Below are 21,963 nucleotides of genomic sequence, written 5' to 3' on the forward strand. Positions count from 1 at the left end.
CCACCGCGCCCGGCCGAATAGTTTTCATTTTTAATGCAGCCATCATCCTAACTCATGTTATGCTTTACTTCATTCATTTATTCATTAATCAGTTGTCAAAAATTACTGATACAGATTGTATAATCCTCTATGAAAGATTCAAAAATGGTAAGAGTGCCTGTCCTCAACTTGTTTGAGAATCTACAGTTCTGTGTATCTTATTTTAAAATACACGACTAAATTATTTTTGTGAGGCTCTAAACATAGCTTTGTCATTCTGACACACTGAATTATTCCTCTGGATGAAACCATTCTCAACTAATCATCTTGTTTTTGGATAATGATCTTTATTGTTCTTTGTTTTCTTTTATTGTTGTTGCCTCCCGTTAGTTACTCCATTACAACATTGCGTATACTCATCGTGTTTTAGAAATGGAATCGCTTGATCCACTTAAAGGTTTCTCCCTGTCTGGGTTTTCTTTCTTTGTCTTCTCTTTAAATGTTGCTATCCCCAGAGTTTCATCCCTGGTCTACCCCTCACCTCTCTCCATAGATATCTTTGGACATTCTTATTTGCTCTCATGTTTGAACTGCAACATGCATGCTGTATTATTTTCCTAGGGCTGCTATAATCAAGTACCACAAAATGGGTGGCTTAGAAACAACAGAAATTCATCGTGTCATAGTTCTAGAAGATCAAAGTCTGAAATCAAGGTATCAGCAAGGCCCTGCTCTGTCCGAGACTGTGGATAAAATCTGTCCTTGCCTCTTCTAGCTTCTGGTGCTGTCCAGCAATTAAATGTTCCATTGCTTGCAATGGTATCAGTTCAACCTCTGCCTGTCTTCACATGGAGTTCTCCCTCTGTGTTTCCACATCATCTTCCCTCTTTGTGTGTCTATATCCAAATTTCTCCTTTGTGTAAGGACACCAGTCATTTTATTAGGCTCACCCTAATGACCTCATCTTAACTTGATTAAATCTGCAAAACCTCTATTTCTAAATAAGGTCACATTCTAAGGAACTGGGGGTTAGGACTTCAGTATATCTTGTGAGGCAGGCACAATTTAATCTGTAACAGGCAGCTGTGTCTGCCAGTCTGTATCTTGAGTCCCCAGGGCGCTCTCGCAGATGCCAGACCCAAATATAAACAGAAGAGCTGCACTTTTTATCCCAGGTACTATTTAAGCATGTCACACATATCGTTATATTTAATCCATACAGCACCACATGAAGTAGGAATTATTATCATCCATATTTTGTTGATGAAAAACCTGAGAAACAGCAAGATTAAGTAACTTCCTAGATCCCACAGTTAGTACATGGCAGAGTTTAGAACTCAAATGCTGTGACTCCCGATAAAGGACTTTCCATCCTGAGCTCTAGGCCCACCACACTGCCTGGCAGGTGTCCCAGAAGCATCTTAAACACAGGATGAACCAAACTGAAATCACCTATTTTAAACATGTTTTTTGTATATTCATTAACACCTACCCAGCTGCTCATGCTAAATCTAAGCTGTCTTCAATTCCATTCTTCTCTTTGACTTTCAAGAAAAACAGATAACACCATTAGCACTGCAGAAATGTAAAAATCAGCCCTGGGCAACACAGTAGATTATTTTGCAAAATTCCCTCTCCACCTCCTTTATTTACTTAAGTCTTATTTGAAAAGGCTGTTGCAGAATGTCTACAACAATTTAACAAACATATTCTCTCATCCCATTCCTGTGTTCTCCCCTGGGTATTTTTGTCAGCACAGCTTAGGAAGAAGAACCTAGACTCTGGAACTAGAAAGAACTGGGTTCAAATCCTGGCTCTTCAAACGATTGGTTGTGACATCTTTGGCAACTCTCTTAGCGTTCCTAGTTTCAATTTCTTTTTTTTTTTTTTTCCTTTTTTTTTTATTATTATACTTTGAGTTCTAGGTACATGTGCGCCAACGTGCAGGTTTTGTTGCATATGTAATAGCATTGCCATGTTGGTGTGCTGCAACCATCAGCGTCAGCACCATCAACTCGTCATTTTACATCAGGTGCCTGCTCCCAATGCGATCCCTCCCCCCCTCCCCACTCCCCATGATAGGCCCCGGTGTGTGATGTTTTTGTGTCCTTTGTAGGGACATGGATGCAGCTGGAAACCATCATTCTTAGCAAACTATCACAAGAACAGAAAACCAAACACCGCATGTTCTCACTCATGGTAGAACTGGTGTGAGATCGCGGACTCGGGAAGGGAACATCTTTTAGTTTTAATTTCTTTACTGTAAAGTGAGAATGATAATGAGTACCTACATCATAGGGTGGTCGCACGATTTAAATGAGATAATACCTTTTCTACAAAGTGCATGTCCAAGTGCCTGACAAGAGTGCATAGCAATAGATAGCAGCTGCCATTGCTTTTTAAAAAAATGATTTGATTTCAGCCTCACATTTAACCCAATGGTGGTTTCCTCAACCACGATTCAGCTGATAACTTTAAAATACATATAATAAACTTTGATGTTAGCATTTCTATTTTAGTGGGTTTTGTTATTTAGTTGCTCGAGCATAGCAGGAATTTAAACAGAAGATTAAAGAAGCATGTCCCATCATATCGACAGAGTGGAAGAGATCCTTGGGTGTGTTCAGGGATGTAACAAAGAAAGATGAAGACAGAAGTCATTTCACCAACAGGTTCTTATTAGGCCTGAGATTAGGCTCTGGTCTCACCCAGTTGTGCAAGTGTCCCTGGGACAGCCATTTCACCTCTCTCAGTCTTGATTTTCTCATGTTTAAAGGAAGACTGAACTTAGAGCACCAAGAATCCTGCAACCCCTGCGAGTCTGCGATTCCCGCTAGTTAGATCTAGATTACCGTTAACTCAATAAATCACATTTACTCTCCTCCACACAGAATCCAAGTGCTGGCTGTGTTGTCTGGTGACTGAGAACACGAAAGGCATGATCACCACCTCGCTCAACTTACGATCTAATAGAACAGACAGGCTTATTAATAATTCACGCAAAGAGGATTGAAAACATAATATATCAGCCATCAGGGCTTGGTCGGAGGGTATGTGCTATTACTTGTTAGTCACTGGCTTTCAAACCCCAGCTTGGGAATGTCAATATTTAAAGAGGATCATGTGAAAACTATGCAGCCCTCTACCACTCTGAGAACTCAAGATCCCTGCTTTACATGAAACCAGACTGCCGAAGACTCATGCTGGGCAGCTGTCCTCTACCTCTGCTGAGCTATTCTCTAATGTAACTCAGCGCTCATAGATGTCACAAGAAATAGGCTGTTGAAATGCAGTGCTGCAACTGTGGCAGGAAGATGGCCGATGGTCGGGTGTCTATGGCCCCAGTGGCCCCAAGGGGTCCTTCTTTTAGGATTCTGCACTGATATAAACATTACCTTTCATGTGAAACTTCTTTTTTGAAAGGAAAAATTATTTCCACAAATAACTCTTTTTATTTTGGCTGCCAGGAAGCTCAAAGCCATACTGGAAACTTAAGTATAGCATCTTAGGCAAGCTTGTGGTCAAAATGGCTACATTTTTCCCTCACATGCTCTTGGTTTCTCATTTGTATTTTTAACTGCCTCAGCACTGATTCCTATCTCCTATTCGATAAGTTGTTTGGGCACAAGTCCATCAGTAGTTTAGTTCACAAGGCATCTCAAATCCTTTGCAGAATATCCATATTTAAGTAAGTATATACGTGCATTTGAGAATGCAATATGAAACAAAATGAAGTGTGTTAACAAAAGAATTGGTAAGATGTCATAAGAGGAGTGATTAATTTGCCAGAGGATCAAGCACGGCTCCCTTGACACGGCAGATTTCGAAGCTGTCTGGAAGAAGGAGGAAGAGCATTCCAGAGAGGGAACCGCCGGGACAAGAACCCCAGGTGGTGAAAATGCAGCGTGTGAGTTGGGGATGTGGCAGAGGAAAACGGCAGAGGCTGCAAAGGGCTTTCGGAATCACATCATCATGGGTATAAATGAAGCTTTTCTTGATTCGTCCTGTTATACCAATCTTCATTCCTCACATGTTCTGAAACACTGGTCTGAGTCACTCATTTGGGCTCTCAATCACACACTCTTCTGTCCATCAAAAACTACTTACCCCACGTGGGTGGGTCTTAGCTACTTCTGACGGCCTTCGGTCATCTCCTCGGTGATTAAGAGTAATGGGAACTCAATGAATGCTTTCTAATGGAATAGAAGGGTCCTAGCATGGGGGTCTGAGTCAGACACAAATCATGTAGCTTCAGCCACACGTGTTTGGTAGGCAAGAAAAGGTGATTTTAAATCTCATTAGAGCTTTTATTCACAGTGAATGGAACACAGTAAGAGTTTAATGAATTAATAAATAATGAAGAAAGTAAAGAGATACAGTGAAGAGATGAATGTGGCTACTCTTTATCTCTAAGATTGCTGATTATTGCAAGGATCTATGCTGAAAGTGAGTTATTTAAAAAAATAGAAGCAGGGGCATTTGAAAAGCTCAACACTTTAGCACCTATTTTAGGGAATTAAAACAGAAAAAGAGGCCGGGCATGGTGGCTTACGCCTGTAATCCCAGCACTTTGGGAGGCTGAGGCGGGTAGATCACCTGAGATCAGGAGTTTGAGACCAGCCTTGCCAACATGGTGAAACCTTGTCTCTACTAAAACTACAAAAATTAGCTGACCTGAGATCCCAGCTACTCGGCAGGCTGAGGCAGGAGAATCGCTTGAACCCAGGAGGCAGAGGTTGCAGTGAGCTGAGACCACGCCACTGCACTCCAGCCTGGGCAACAGAGCGAGACTCCCATCTCTAAATAAATAAATAAATAAATAAATAAATAACAGAAAAAGAGAAATCTTTCAAAATGCTATAAGCTGCTAAAGCCAGAGGCCTATTGCATTTTGGTCAGCATTTTGCAACTTTTAAGAAAAGTTAATGGAGACTGTGCCTTCCTCTTTGTTAGCCACTTGGTTAGCACATCTCCATGTTCACGGCCAACACCTAAAGAGTAACAGTAACTACCACAAGGAGTGATTCTTCATTTAAATTGTTTTTGGAATGTTAATATGATACTGTTAGTCATTTCTATCCTTCCTTTTTGCCTACTCGCCTCTTCTAAAAGTGATAAACTATATCTTTGTTAAAAATAATTCAAGCCTATTAAAGTAAAATTTATATCTTCTGTCTTATCTAGATTAGAACTTTTCAACCTTATTATACATGAAAATTGCAGATACAATAAGCATGTCAATAATGTAAAATTTCCAACCCCACACCCAGGTTTGGAACATTTGGAAGTGTGTGCGTGCGTGTGCATGTGTGTGTGCATGTGTGTGTGCATGTGTGCGTGTGCACGCGTGTGCACGTGCGTGTGTGTTCGTGCGTGTGTGTGCGCACGTGTGTGTGTCTGGGAAAGGGTCTCACTCTGGCTTCCTGGTGGGAGTGAAGTGGTGTAATCATGGTTCACTGTAGCCTCAAACTTCTGGGCTCAAAGAATCCTCCTGCCGCAGCCTCCCAAGTAGCTGGGACTACAGGAACCTGCCACTACACCTGGCTAATGTTGAAATTTTTTGTAGAGATGGGGTCTAACTATGTTGTCCAGGCTGGTCTTGAACTCCTCGGTCTCCCAAAGTGCTGGGATTACCGGTGTAAGCCACTATGACTGGCAGGAAATGTGTATTTTTAATCATAAATTTTCCAGGTAATCTTGATGCAAGTGGTTCTGATCATACTTTGAAAAACACTTTCTAGGCTGGGTGCGGTGGCTCACGTCTGTAATCCCAGCACTTTGGGAGGCCAAGGTGGGCAGATCACCTGAGGTCAGGAGTTTGAGACCAGCCTGGCAAACATGGTAAAACCCCATCTCTGCTAAAAATACAAAAATTAGCCTGGCGTGGTGGCGGGCACCTGTAATCCCAGCTACTCAGGAGGCTGAGGCAGGAGAATCACTTGAACCTGGGAGGCGGAGGTTGCAGTGAGCTGAGATTGTGCTATTGCACTCCAGTCTGGGGGACAAGAGTGAGACTTTGTCTCAAAAACAAAAAAAAAAAAAAAGAAAAAAAGAAAAAAAAGAAAAAGAAAAACATTTTCTAGTCAACCTCCAAATTAAGCTGGGCCATAAAAGAGCCAAGTAACCAGCATGGGGGGTGACACACTTATCAGACCGCTCTTATCACAACTGGTTTCACTGAATGACACTTGAATCTACAACAACGCAAGAAACTGCCCGGCCCTATGAGAGACCCACCTAGATTTATAGATACGTGCACCAAATACATAGATAAAAACCAGAGACGTGAATCACGGCCTAACCAGTACCCTTCGGGAAGGCACAATCAACAGTCTTGCCAGAACAACAGGCACAAACCAGGGCTGCCCAGAATGCCTGGTGACGCTACTGGTTGATCGCTTTGCTCATGACTCCCCCTATCTTCCTTAGGACAAACAGAGGAACACATCTTCCTCCAGACTCGGAATTAATAGCTGGACCATCTTTTCACATTTGCTTTCTTTTTATCCTGTGGACACTGAATTACCCCTTTCACACTGCCTGATGATCCCTCGAAGCCAAACAACACCTACCTTTTGCAATTCTGCAATATTTTAAAATTGCAATTAAAAATACACACACACACACACACACACACACACACATGCATGCATGTAAACCTCACTCCTGGTTTTATTCTCTCTGTTAAACTCTTATTTTAGTTCATACTCCACATTCCTTTATTTTTAAAACGTGGATTCTACCGTGCTCTTTCATATGTATCTACGTGAGCTTTCTTAAATCTGTTCTGAAATAGGAGGCAGTGTAAATATATCAAATGACAATCTACATTTATTCATTAGGGACATTTTCTAGTTGACACTTTCTTATGGGCTTTTTTTGACACTTTTTAATGGGCTTCTTTAATAACTTAAGATCATGAGTCTCAAAAGCAGGGATGAGGGAAACACTTCTCAAAACTGGATTCCAGGTACCAGAACCCAATCTGAACACGGACAAAGCCTCCCAGCTCCTCTGTGGCTTTCTCTCTCAGTCTCCACACAGTACAAATTTTCTCATCAGTGTTTATTAGGACCACTGTTATTTCTAGTGTGTAAACACTGGCATGTATTGACGATGGTACAAATGTTTAGGAATAACTAATGGTTTAATTTGTTTTTTCATTCAGCTATCCACATGGTTTGCATTAGTGCCAAGCAATGTCTCTAAGTAGTAAGGACTATGTGAACCACTCAGAACCAGGTCTGGATAATTATTTTTGCGTACATGGGGCACTCTGTGCCCCAACTCTGCCTTAGTGAGGTGGCTGGATACCATGGAGATGGATGCAGCAGCTGATACAGCTGCCTGAGGTCCTGCAACCTCATGGCCACATTGGAAAATTGTCCAGATTGTGCAATGAAGCTCTGTGTATGTGTGTGTGTGTGTGCGCGTGTGTGTTCATCTCTGTGTATGAGCACACATACATGAAGCTTGACCAATAACTGAAAGACTCACAACTTGCAAAATCAGCCACAACTAGTTCTCTTACAAACACTATTAACAGAATAACTGCCTACACTGGCATGAAGCAACTGAAGGAAGAAAGAGCTGAAGAGAAGAGTACTTCGCTCAGAAGAAGGGAAACAGCCTTTACATCAAAGCTTAATATAAGCCAGTTTGCAGAGCTATCCTTGCATCCATCCAGCTAACATTTGATGAGCACCTACTATGTATAAAAAAGTCCTGAGTGCTCTGACTTCAGTTGATTCTCTGTTCTCTTTCCCACACAAATATCTCTCATATTTTCTAAATACTTTCCTTAGTGTAGAAAGACTCAAGTCTGGTCCTACTGAAAAGAATATTTATGATATCAAATCCTATTGATGGCCTCATGGAAATACAGCCTCACCAGTTAAAATATGGTACCATGCATTACCTGTTACGTCTGTGATTCAATGAGCAATTGAACAAAGAATCTTCAGTGCAGGCCCCCTCAGACTGATTCTCTCATCTTTGACATCTAAACACTTTGTCTCCTTTGAAGAAATTATATTCTTAAAGAGGAGGGCAAAGGGTAAGATGGGTTAGGGGGCCTCCTTTAGGTGTCTACTTCACTTTGTTCACGCCCAGCCAGTGTCTGGACAACACGCCCCTGCCCTCCCGCCTCTCCTCCAGGCACATCCCAGCCCTCGAGCTTTTCTTATGTGCCACACATCTGGAATGAGCACCTGGGACATTTGTGTTTCTATTTTTCCCATCCAACAGGAACAGCCCCCTGTTCCAAGGCACAGCAGCAAGTGAGGCAGTCCTCAGGCATACAGCTGCGTTGTGAAGATCAAACCAAATGCATGGCCTCTGGACCTGTCAACTGCCTTTCAGTAAATACTAAGGACAGTTTTCTCCCTTTCTTAAAGCACACGTGGAATCTACCATCAGTGTCTCCTGTAAGTCTTAAAAAATGCTTTGAAATCAGGCACAACCCCAAAGGATGGTCCCTTTCACACCCCACTGCATTGAACCAGCTTCACGTGTTTGCTGAAAGCCACATGGTGACAAATCTAAGGTGAAACCCAGGATATAAATCCAGGCCAGATGTTTTGTGAAGTACCCTGCACTCCCGAACTCTTCTGTCTAGAAGGTGACAGAAGCTCACTGGGCATGATCGGACTCAGGTAAAGAGAAAATCACACCATGGAGGGAATCTAACCTGTTTGCCATCACACTTCACAGATAAGAATTTAGGTGACCCCAGGAGCAAGGGAGAATTGAGTTTGTGCAGATTTCACCCATGCATGCCCTTGGCTACTTTGGCAACGAGGAGTAACTTGTGAAGTGCAGCTCAGTGGTGAGGCATCCGTTCATCCATTCTCCACTCCCTTAAGATTCACTGAGCACCTCTTACATACTGGGCATTGCAACTGGCCCTGGAGATAGGGCCTTTGTGGGGCTTACGTTCTATTCAGAGAGGAGGATAATAAGAATTTTTTTTTTTTTTTTTGAGATGGAGTCTTGCTCTTGTTGCCCACACTGGAGTGCAATGGCACAATCTTGGCTCATGGCAACCTCTGCCTCCCTGGTTCATGCGATTCTCCTGCCTCAGCCTCCCAAGTAGCTGGGATTACAGGTGACCGCCACCACGTCTGGCTAATATTTTCGTAGTTTTAGTAGAGATGGGGTTTCGCCATGTTGGCCAGGCTGGTCTTGAACTCCTGACCTCATGATCCGCCCACCTCGGCCTCCCAAAGTGCTGGGATTACAGATGTGAGCCATCGCGGCTGGACAATAAGAAAACTTTTACATAAACATGCAATATATTGGCAGATGGGAATGAATGAAATCAAGAAAAATCAGGCCAACAGGAGACTGGCAGCCACAAGTGGAGAGCAATCCTAGATGGAAGTGCTCAGGACCCGCCTCCCTGAGGCCATGACATTGGCCTGGATACCTGGTGAAGGAAAATGATATGGAACTACCTGGAACCAAGGGTTTCAGCCTGAGCTAACGCCACATTCAAATCCCTGAGGCAGGACTGCAGGGTGACCGGATGGCTGAAACTAGTAACAGGAGGGAACCCACAGAAATTGCTGTAAGCAGCTGAGATTTAATCCAATGCCAACAGGTAGAGACTAAAGCAGTAAGGCAGACCTGCCTGAGTCCTAATTTGGCCTCTTATTAGCCAAATGCCCTTAGAAAAGTTGGTGGACCTCTCTGAACTTCATCTTCCTCATCAGGGAAATCATGAGAAAGATGCCCATTTGCAAAGATTGCTTTTTTGAGATCATGTTTCTAAAGTGTTTATCCAAATGCCTCCTGTAGGGTAAGTGTTCACTGACTGCCGACTGTTGCTGTTATTCTTATATTTCTGGTTTTTATGTAGCATGCATCCTCTGAGGAGCCTTAAGTCATTCTTTCTATTACCTTTAGTTTGCTAAATAAATAAGTTCTTGGCATGTCTTTCAAGTTTGAGAACTATTCCTTTGGGTTGGTTTTGAACTGTTTGTAGTAAAGAGTTACTCTGGTTATTAGAATCTGTATTACAGGCCAGTGATAGCTGGAATTTTAGATGTTTAAGAACATGTAAGACAGCAATATATGACTCCCAAATGTTTATTTTGCCAGATAAGAGAATTTTAAAAACAAACAAGTCCATCATCTATCATAAATAGCACCTCATGAAGGACAGGATATTTGGCACAATAATCTCCAAGAAGGGGCAATTCCTCCCTAGAAAGGTCACCTTTCATAGATATATACAGATGTGTGCATATGTGTGTGTGCACAGGCAAGCCTGCATGTTTGCCTGGACACCCTCTTTCTCCATATGTAGTGTGTGTATTTTTCTCTACGTGGCAAAATAAAGAGCTGGGGCTACATATTGCTGTCTCACATGTTTTTAAACTCTGAAGTACATAAACAAATGTATTTTTCTCGCTTTGCTGTTGATCCGTGAACATGTTCCCATACATAGACCTCTGCCAGCTCCCATTTACAAGCCCTGCTCTGGACAAAGGAGATGTGATCAATGCCACAGGTGGGGGAGAAGAGCTCCCCGAGGCTCAGCCTAGCCTCGGGGAAGTTGTGATCTGCCGAGAGCAGTGAAGCTGTGGGCACCTGACCTGCTGGCACGATAACTCTGCGTTCGTTCGTGGTCATGTTTGGGGGTGGCATGTGCTTCTCCTCCATGTAGCTGCCATAGTTCATCCCGACAGTGTCTGGGCTGCCCACCATCTTCCCGCCTTTGGCCACGCTGCATTCATCAGGAGAGTTCCTGGAGGAGAAGAAGAAATGTCCTTCCATTACAACAGCAACCAAAGAGCGCGTCTCCAGCGACTTCTCACAACACACAGAGAGAACCAAAGAAGGGCAAGGCGGAAGAGACTGGGGGAGAAAGGACAAGTGTGAAAAGCCAAATACAGGTGGGGTGCCGTGACTCACGCCTGTCATCCCAACACTTTGGGATGCCAAGGCGGGCGGATCACGAGGTCAAGAGATTGAGACCATCCTGGCCAACATGGTGAAACTCCATCTCTACTAAAAATACAAAAATTAGCTGGGTGTGGTGGTGTGCCTATAGTCCCAGCTACTTGGGAGGCTGAGGCAGGAGAATCTCTTGAAACCAGAAGGTGGAGGTTGCAGTGAGCTGAGATCACGCCACTGCACTCCAGACTGGCGACAGAGCAAGATTCCATCTCAAAAAAAAAGAAAAAAAGAAAAGCCAGATACAGTGCCTTGCCTTCTGTCCTCCCAAAATGCATAGTTTGAAGGCTTAACTCCCAATGTGATGGTATTAGGAGAGAGAGTCTTTGGGAGGTAATTCAGTTTGATGAGGTCATGAGGGTAGAGTCCCATGATGGGATTAGTGCCCTTAGAAGAGGAAGAGACCAGAGCTCGCTCTCTCTCTCTGCCATGTGAGGGCAGACCAAGAAGGTGGCCAAGCCATCTGCAACCCAAGGACAGAGACCTCACCAGAGACTGGCCCGGCTGGTGCCTGATTTTAGACTTCCAACCTCCAGAAGCATGCAAGCTCGAGTCCCGTTGCTTCAGCCAGCCCGTCTGTGGGGCTCTGTGAAGGCAGCCTGCACAGGCTAGGACAGTACCCACACTGGCTACACAGAACATGCACAAGGGAGGCGGAACTACCACCTGGCTTCTGTTTCTTAAGCAGCTCCTCCAGAAACTGTCATGTCAGAACTCCATCTGTGACGACTGACTGGGAACACTTGCAGGGAACAGTGAACTGCTCTTTGTTCTCGCGGTGTGACAGTAAACAGGCAGAGTAGACAGATGCTGAGAGGCGGCACCAGGGACAGTCGCTGCTCAGCGAGGTTTATCCTGGAACGATGTTCCTTTTCAAAACCTCAGAATGAAATCCTCCTGCTGAATGTCAAATCCCTGCAGCCAATCTTTACATACGGAGCTTTGAAGACTCACAGTGCTCCAGGCTTAGGTGCAGACAGGAAGGGCAGAGAAGGGTGGGGACGACGCTAGGGGAGGCCTCATGGGAGTGGACTCCAGCAGTCCTAGAGGACCCCTGGGAAAGAGATTTGGAAGGAACTGTGTGGATACAGAGAAGGGTCAGCTACTGACTACTGACCTTGGGCAACAGGTCACAGGGCTGCTGTTAGTAAGGCAGTCACTGTCATTTGGATAAAGTCAAACCTACCTTTCTGGAAAAAGAAAAGGAAACCATTTTAAACAGTGAGATGTGAAAGCTACAGGACATGGGTGAAATCGCATCTGATGGGGAAACGCCAAAAAGAAAATCCAGTTTAGGTCTGGGAGCGGTGGCTCACGCCTGTAATCCCAGCATTTTGGGAGGCCGAGGCGGGTGGATTACCTGAGGTCAGGAGTTCAAGACCAGCCTGATCAACATGGAGAAACCTCGTCTCTACTAAAAATACAAAATTAGCCAGGCATGGTGGCGCATGCCTTTAATTCCAGCTACTCGGGAGGCTGAGGCAGGAGAATCCCTTGAACATGGGAGGTGGAGGTCATGGTGAGCTGAGATCACGCCATTGCATTCCAGCCTGTGCAACAAGAGCGAAACTCGAAAGAAAGAAAGACAGAGAGAGAGAGAAAGAAAAGAAAGGAAAGAAAGAGGGGTGAGAGAGAGAGAAAGAAAAGAAAGGAAAGAAAGACTGGGGAGAGAGAGAGAGAGAAAGAAAGGGGGGGAGAGAGAGAGGAAGGAAGGAAGGAAGGAAGGAAAGAAGGAAAGAAAATCCAGCTTAAGCAGAAAACAGAATGTACATGTCAGTGCCTTCTTAGATGGCTAACGCATAGATGGCTAACCCAGGGTCACTGTAGCTGAGGAGTATTAATATTCAGGGTCTGTTGTCCAAGGTGGATTTCCAGAAATGCCTCTCAGCCTCTATCCAATGCACGTATATTTTTCAAATTCCTTGGAATCTGGGAACCTTCACTCTCTCTGGATTTCAGATTTCTATCCCAGTGTTTCCGGTTGTGGGATCCCCTCCAAGGAACCCTCATTTATCTCCTCCACATCTTGTTAGTTGGAGTTCTGCAGGGAACTTGGAAAATCAAAGAACTATGGGCTTGGCATGGATGTGAACTTCAAGTCTAAGGAGGTCAAAACCACCTGAGGCAGGGGAGCACTTTCTGAGCGGGGTGAGATGGAGCGGGTCATTCCACACCTGAAAGTCATAGCTGGGATGTGGACAGGAAGGGACAGTGTTGGTTTAGCATCCGGGAACTTGAAAATATAGGTTTGTTCTCAGCATCACTTACAAATGTGTCTGAAGCCTATGGAGGGTTCTTAGGTGTTGGCAGTGAAGAGGGTGAGCTGAGACTGCCATCTGCGGATGGAGGTTAGAGTCAGGGTCATGCAGGACTCAGGCCCTACCACAGGCCTGGAATGCACAGCCCTGCCTGATAGCATCCTCACAGCTGTGCTAACATGAAGGAAATTTTAAAATAATAATGGTCTGAGTTCCCATGAAGTAGATCCTGAATATTTCCACCACTGCCTACACATGCATTATTTCCTCTTGATGCTATTTTTCCTGGCTTCACACATTTATCTCTAAAAGACCCATCCTAATATCAAAACACAGTGTCTTCACTTGACACTGAGTTTCCTATTCCTCTGGAAAATTCCATCAGTTGAGTAGACGGTATATGTTTTGGTATATTTGTCTCAAGGAGAGAAGTTACTAGGGAAGAGAAGTTAGAGGGATTAGGTTCTTTAGGATATAGACTTTACCCAGATGATGTGAGTAACTCAAGTAACAACTATAAAATCTAGACAACCTTTGTTCAGATTCAATCATTCACTCATCCATTTAGACAACTGCTATTAAGTGTCTGCTGTATACCAGGCCCCATTAATTCTTTCTTTTCCAACAATGCAGTTAACCATTTGAAAAGTAAAAGATCAAAGAGATGAATAAAATTATAGAAACAGCCCAGGTGCGGTGGCTCACGCCTGTAATCCCAGCACTTTGGGAGGCCGAAGTGGGCGGATCACCTGAGGTTGGGAGTTTGAGACCAGCCTGACCAACACGGAGAAACCCTGTCTCTACTTAAAAAAAAAAATTAGCCGGGCTTGGTGGTGCACGCCTGTAATCCCAGCTACTCGGTAGGCTGAGGCAGGAGTATGACTTGAACCAGGGAGGTGGAGGTTGCTGTGAGCCGAGACCTTGCCATTGCACTCCAGCCTGGGCAACAAGAGCAAGACTCCATGTAAAAAAAAAAAAAAAAAAAAAAAAAAAAAAGAATTATAGAAACAGGGGACATTGTGGATTTTGAACCCTTCAGACCAACCCCTTTTTTTCTTTTAGTTCTTCATAGTTTAATTTTCATATCTGAGGACAAGAACTCTAGGCATAGATCACAAGAGTTTCCCTATGACATTAAAGTAGATCCTTCAGGCTGGTTGCGGCAGCTCATGCCTATAATCTCAGCACTTTGGGAGGCTGAGGCAGGCAGATCCCTTGAAGCTAGGTGTTCGAAACCAGCCTGGCCAACATGGTGAAACCCTGTCTCTACTAAAAATACAAAAACGTCACCAGGCATGGTGGCGCATGCCTGTAACCCCAGCTACTCAGGAGGCTGAGGTGGGAGGATCACCTGAGCTCAGGAGGTGGAGGTTGCAGTGAGCCAGGATTGTGCCACTGCACTCCAGCCTGGGCAACAGAGCAAGATTCTGTCAAAAAAAAAAAAAAAAAAATCCTTCATCAAATCTGGATATGATGAACTATTAAAATGCATTTTGTGAGAGCTTTCTAAAAATATGAGTAAATATTTAAAATGGGGTCAATGGTCAGTAAAGCTACTCTGTTTTCATTTTGCAACAACATCCAATTCATCTCATTAGATTTTCCCATCCCGGCTTTCATTGTGGAAAACGGCAGAATGAGGCCATCAGACCCCATTTTCAAAACTTGCGCCTTTAGGGTAATGTTTTTAAACTCTTTTTCCATTGCATTTTGTTTTAGCTTAGAGAAAGATAGAGTCACTTTTTTTTATTATTTCAAGTGTTTTTTTGTAATAACTCTGAGGGACCTCCAACCCCAAAGAGAGGAAATGGTAACGCCACAGGGTCACTGAAGTGCTAGACTTCAACCGGGTATTCAACAAATATCGGTGAAGCAGGCCCCAGTTGTTGTACTCTCACTTTTTAGTCTTTTTCCCTTGTTAGTTCTCTTACAATTTTTTTTCATTTTTATCTTCTTCTTCTTATTTTTTGAGACGGAGTCTTGCTCTGTCGCCCAGGCTCAAGTGCGGGGGCGCAATCTCGGCTCACTGCAACCTCCGCCTCCTGAGTTCAAGCGATTCTCCTGCCTCAGCCTCCCGAGTAGCTGGGATTACAGGTGCCTGCCACTACGCCTGGTGAAGTTTTGTATTTTTAGTAGAGATGGGGTTTCATCATGTTGGCCAGGTTGGTCTTGAACTCCTGATCTATGGTGATCCTCCTGCCTCGGCTTCTCAAGGTGCTGGGATTACAGGCATGAGCCACTGAGCCCAGCCTTCTCTTGCAAAGTTTAACAACAAAAGAGCAGCCTTAACGTGTTTGGGGTCTGTTCTGCGAGCTCAATAGTTATCAATCTTCACCACAGCGAACTGTGTTGCTGGCATCATCTCCACTTTCCAGAGGTGTGAACTGAGTACTCAAAACACAAGGGGCTGGCTCCAGGACTCACAGCCAGGAGGAGGTAGAATGAGACTTCAGTGCGGGTGACCCCAACTCTCCATCCCTGCTTCTTGACCCTGAACAGAATGACTCCACAAAGTAAAGGCAAGACAATGTCCTCTAAAAGGTAACTAGATCTTCATTTCAGGAAGGCATCAGGGACTCCCTGACTCATACACTACTCTGGTTTAAGGTGTACACTGAAGCACTCATCCTGACATACTGTCCTACCCTGGGATGGTTCATTCCCTGAAGAGCATGTATATGACACAAGCAGGGCACATACATGAGATGCAAATAAGAGGGGTGATTCCTGGAGAAGAAAAGAATTTTCAAAGATATCTGCTTTACTTAAGAAAAGGACGCCAGGCACAGTGACTTACACCTATAATTCCAGCATTTCAAAAGGTCAAGATAGGTGAATTGTTTTAGCTTAGGAGTTCAAGACCAGCCTGGGCAACATGAAATATGTATTTACAAAAAATACAAAAATTAGCTGGGCATGGTGGCGCACCTGTAGTCCCAGCTACTCAGGAGGCTGAGGTGGGAGGATCACCTGAGCCTGTGGAGGTTGAGACTGCAGTGAGCCGAGATCATGCTACTGCACTGCAGCCTGGACAACAGAGCAAGACCCTGTCTCGGAAAAAAAAAAAAAAGAACAAAAGAAAAGGAAATTTTACCACATTTCAGAGAACTGCAAAGTGTTCATTTGAAAGTCTCACTATAAATACATTTTTGGCTCTGTGCCCAGGTGTGATAAGAAAAGACCCACACTGCACAAATGTGTGTCTTGATTACTCCACTGCAGCCCCACCTTCACCGGGCATTCCGAGGCTCACACATCACCAGGGAAAAAGTTCCCACACACCGCTTGGTATGTCACCTGCACCAAGCGCTGCCCAGCATAGAGGACCATGTGTTCTCCATTCTCAGATTTGGAGGTTCAATGCATTGTTTTATTGTGCACATGGCAAAGAGCATGCTGTGCGGGGAATGAACAGTCCTGAAGTAAGACAGTGTGTCAGGATGAGTGCTGCAACGTACACTTTAAACCAGAGGAGTGTACGGGTCAGGGAGTCCCCGATGCCTTCCTGAAATGAAGATCTAGTTACTTTTTAAACATATCCATACTTTCAAACATACACATACAAACCTTTTAAACATACACATACTTGCATATGTGTGTTGCAGCAGTTCCTGAGAATATTCTCAGGCTATTCAGCAGGTGCCCGTCAAACAGATAATCATTTAGTAAATATTAAATGTATCTGTCTTACTGTTTGGGGTAGAAATTTCTTTATTGCAAATAAGCATTGTTCAAGATATTGCTCTCAGAGACTCCTTTGAGGACAAATGAAAATCATTTTGTCTTTTTAAAAAATTTCAACAGTTTGGGGGGAACAGCTGGTGTCTGGTTACATGAGTAAGTTCTTTAGTGGTGATTTCTGAGATTTTTGTGCACCCATCACCCAAGCAGTAAACACTGTACCCAATGTATAGTCTTTTCTCCCTCACCCACTCCCACCCTTCTGCCAGAGTCCCCAAAGGCCATTGTATCATTCTCATGCCTTTGTGTCCTCATAGCTTAGCTCCTACTTATAAGTGACAACATACGATATTTGGTTTTCCATTCCTGAGTTACTTCAGTTAGAGCAATGGTCTCCAACTCCATCCAAGCTGCTGCAAACACCATTATTTTGTTCCTTTTCATGGGTGCATAGTATTCCATGGTGTGTATATATGTGTATATATATCTATATACACACACATATATACAAACACATATATACATATATATACACACACATACACACACACACCACATATTCTTTATCCACTCATTGGTTGATGGGCATTTAGGCTGGTTCCACATTTTTGCAATTGTGAATTGTGCTGCTATAAACATGCATGTGCAAGTGCCTTTTTCACTTCCTCTGGGTAGATAACCAGTGGTGGGATTGCTGGATCAAATGGTAGTTTTACTTCTAGTTTTCCATACTATTTTCCATAGTGGTTGTACTAGTTTACATTCCCGTTGGCAGTGTAAAAGTGTTCCCTTTTCACTATATCCATGCGAACATCTGTTTTTTTTATTTTAATTATGGCCATTCTTGCAGGAGTAAAATGGTATCACACTGTGGTCTTGATTTGCATTTCCCTGATAACAAGTGATGTTGAGCATTTTTTTCATGTTTGCTGGCCATTTGTATATCTTCTTTTGAGAATTGTCTATTCATATCCTTAACCCATTGTTTGATGGAATTATTTTTTTTTTCTTGCTGATTTGTTTGAGTTCCTTGACGATTCTGGATATTAGTCCTTTGTCAAACACATAGTTTGCAAATATTTTCTCCCACTCTGTGGGTTGTCTGTTTGCTGATTATTTCTTTTGCTGTGAAGAAACTTTGGTTTAACTAAGCCCCATCTATTTATCTTTGTTTTTGTTGCATTTGCTTTTGGATTATTGGTCATGAACTGTTACTCTCAAATTCACATTTTCAGTTCTGGGTTCTATTTGTCACCCATAAAGCATTAGTCTTGATGGTCCTATGCAATATGTGGTATCAACAAGAGTAAACAGGAGCTGGGAAGACAGATACTTCCCTCTGCTCACAGCAGGAGAAATTCCATGTTAGCCAGGGCTCCCCAAGATGGGAGGGCTGGTTCAGGATTCTGAGAAAGAATTGGACAATGGCCCAATGACTGGGGTATTAAAAAGTGAGCCATGACACTTCACAACTCCCTGGCAACACCCTTGGGGCCACACAGTCTCAAACTCCTGAGCTCAAGCGATCCTCCTGGTTCAGCCGCCCTATAAACAGCTGGGACTACAGGCCACACTCCTTGAGAAATGTAACCTTTGCAGCAATCTCACACTTTTCCATGGCATTTGGTCATAACTGTGGTCACTCACAGGAACATAGAAATAGTATAGGAAGACACCGAACCTTCGTGATGAAAATAAAAATACTGGAGATGTGCCCAATGAAACTGGCTTGTTGAGCTTCAAACAATAATCTCTCTTAAATAGCAGTCGGAGAATTAAGTTCTAATCATTTAAAATCATGAGTACTGACTTCTTAAAACATACTAGCATTCTGAATTAATGATAAAAGGACATGGCAAAGAATATCAAATACATTGGAAATTTTGTTAAATTTGAATTAAGGAGAGAAGGCAGACACATTGCTAAGCCCAGTTGGGTTCTCATAGGGTTACTGAATCAGAGGGCTGGAAGAAGCCCCGTTTCCAAGCCCCTGGGCATGACTGTCTGGAAACCACTTGGATGAACAAGAGTATAGCTTCGTTAACAGTTTTTTAGGGAGGGGCTTTGTAATTTTCCTCTGAAACTCCAGAGTTCTATTTATAAATATGTAGAGTGGTTTTAAGTATATGTTATTCCTCTACCTGTGTGTAAGCTATGTGAAGTTTGAGTGGGTTATAAAAATGCATATAAGACAAAATAATAACATAAATAATTAATAGAATAAAAATGAGTAGAAAACAAGGGCCAAAAAGGAATTAAGAGATAAAAGCAGCCCACTGAGAGGCTTACTATTTATCCTGCTGAGGTAGGATACCAATTCAGCTCTTAGCTTTCTACTCGCCAAAGCAAAGATGGAAGTGCATCTGATGACAAGGTTTGAGGTATTAGTATAACTACCTACAAACCAGTTGTTCAGCAGAAATAAAGCTCTCCCTAGGCTAAGCTTTGAGGGTTTTTCTCAGGGCTTCTCATGAAGAAAACTGGGCTATGCAGTAAACAATATCGTTCCCAACATCTCATAATACATCTAAGACCATCCCGCACAGTGCCAGGAGGAGCTGGTGGCAGAGTAGGACACTCCCTGTACACAGTGGTCCCATGCTGCCATCCACAGAGGTCTGGAGATGGCATGTCCCCAGCCTATCCTCCATACTGGCTGCTATTGGAAAGATCAGACCTGTCAGAGAAGTCAGTGCAAAAACATGAAAAAAATCAGTAATTAAAAAAAGAAAAAACCTTGAGAGATGCAATATTATATATGCCTCTAGTTTCATAACTCCCAAATTTCTAGATTTTACTTATTTTACTGTTTCTTAAGAGACATGGTCTTGCTCTGTCACCCAGGCTGGAGTACAGTGGTATGATTGTAGCTCACTGCAATCTCAAACTCCTGGGCTCAAGCGACCCTCTTGTCTCAGCCTCCCAAGTAGCCGGGACTATGCACACATGCTGCCATACCCGGCTGTTTTTTAATTGTATAGATGGGGTCTCACTATGTTGCCCAGGCTGGCCTCTAACTCCTGTCTTCAAGCAATCCTCCCACCTCAGCCTCCCCAAGCACTGGGACTGCAGGCATGAGCTGCTGCACTGAAACCCCTACTTTCTAGATTTTAAATTCAATTTACCTATGTTAAATAGGGTCATGCTTATGTCTCCAAGAGCACCAAAGGCATTGTGGGTAAAAATATCTTTCCAGGCCTCAGTTGGTTAATCTTCCAACCAGTATTTCACTGTTGACTAATGATGAGCATGGCTCCAGACTCTTTTCATGTGTTTATGTTTTAATAAACATATGGATAAAGCATTTAACATGGTGCCTGGCACATGACCACACCAGGTGTCAGCTGTTGCTGTCAGTTCATTTCATCTGCACATCTCCATGACAGAAATACTTGAAAGCAGGAGCCTTATTACAGATGAAGCACAGAGAGGTTGGATAGCTTGCCCAAGATCACACAGCCAGTAGGGGAAGAATTGGGATTTGATCCTAGATAGTCAAGGTCTCAACTCCAAGTACTTCACGGCCCCACTCTATGCCCTTGCTTGGTAAATCCATGTGAGAAGTCTTTCGCAGACCTAAAGCACCACTGAATGGAACCTCAGAAAACTTAATTTCATCACTCTTAAGTATTCTAAAAGAACGCCTTCTGAGTGGCCCTGAGGACAGTCATGGGCGAGGGTTACAGATGTGAGCTGAGCAGGGCAGCCACGAAGGAGCAAGGCGGGGCCCCGTGGGAGACTTGGAAGGTGGCAATGTTTATGTGGAGATATAAATAGGTTTTGATAAGTTTGGTCTAAAAGAAATAGTCACCTCAATTTGCAGCTAAGCATTCTATGCTTCTCCCCAAAACTTCATTGATGTGCCCAGCAGGGTGCATGTTTTATACAGATGATGGGCAAACATTCATAAGTGCAAAAGGAAACCAGACAGAAAGTCCCCATGACGAGAGAGCCGAGTGGGAGTGCATCTGACTCTGACTGCAGGCCCAAAAAGATGGAGGTGAGGATCAGGACAGGAGCTGGACCACTGTGGAAATAGTCAATCTAATTTTTTAAGATTAAATAAAATAAGTCCAAGATGAAAGCCTCCTTGAGCTATCGCCATACATAACACCCCTTTAAAAAAAAAAAAAAAAAGCAGGGTTGGGGGTGGGGACTAATATTCCTGAAAAAGCGTACTGAGAAATATAAAATTTGGTCTTTAGTCTTTGAAAAACAAAATAAACTTGGCATCTGACTTTGGTTTTCTCACATCAGAGTCTACTTACAGCGAGGCAGTTTCCGTCATGGAAAGAACCCGCAATGAAATGGCACAGCCGTGGCCATTAGCTTGACAAGCATGGAGCCTCAGCCCTTGTGGGTGTGAATGGGCCTCATTTATCCAAGAACGGCACTGAATACATCCCAGGGGGACAGCCCCAAGCTTGCTGGCCACATTAAATCTGATTCACCCTCACTTCAGAGCACTTAGCAGGGGCCCACTCCTTGGAGAAAGTCCAAGGCAAGTCAGAATGTAACTGCGGAAATCAATACGTCTTCTTCTTTGAGTCAGTGGAGGCAAACCCTCTAATCCTGTCGAAAATCTACCTGTTCTCCTAGAGCCATCCTCCTTCCTAATCCTCTGAATTCCTCTTGCACCGGGACATGGCTTTTCAGCCCCTTGTTCTCCGTCACATGCTGGTGAAGTGTCCTTGAACTTCACTTCCAAAGCTTTCTCCCTCCTGCTACCAGAGTGCTCTCCCCCAAACAGAAATGCAAGCAGGCCATGTCCAACCTAACCCCCGTCACAGTCCAGAGCCCCTCCCTAGATTCTCTTCAGTGATCTGGCTCTGGGGCCCCTCAAGTCAGTCCTTTGTTTAGCAAATATTTGTGGAGCATCTTTCTAGGCCAAGCACTGTCCCAGGTGCTGGGGTTGTATCAGTGTCTCTATTATAATGGGGCTGGCGTTTGAGTGGCCAAAGCCCCTCTCCCCAACTCCATGTGCTCTGTGCTCAAAGACCACATTCTACATCACCCCTAGTCTCTTCCCTTTGAGCCTTCACTTTTGCTACTCCCTCTGCCTTCAAGGCCCTGCCTATGACCACCT

At 43.7% G+C, this 21,963-nt stretch overlaps 1 protein-coding gene across 5 annotated transcripts in view; it reads right to left on the minus strand.

Moving 5' to 3' along the window:
• Window positions 1-21,963, minus strand: part of ERG (ETS transcription factor ERG) — a 281,750-nt gene that overhangs the window by 32,119 nt on the left and 227,668 nt on the right. For all 5 annotated transcript variants that reach the window (XM_003895482.5, XM_003895481.5, XM_009202252.4 and 2 more), the window contains one exon: window positions 10,578-10,729. In XM_003895482.5, coding sequence (XP_003895531.1) covers window positions 10,578-10,729 — 152 coding nt within the window. The remainder of the gene's footprint in view (window positions 1-10,577; window positions 10,730-21,963) is intronic.

Source organism: Papio anubis, chromosome 4 (genome assembly GCF_008728515.1).
Source record: "Papio anubis isolate 15944 chromosome 4, Panubis1.0, whole genome shotgun sequence".
In the NCBI taxonomy this organism is placed as follows: Eukaryota; Metazoa; Chordata; class Mammalia; order Primates; family Cercopithecidae; genus Papio; species Papio anubis.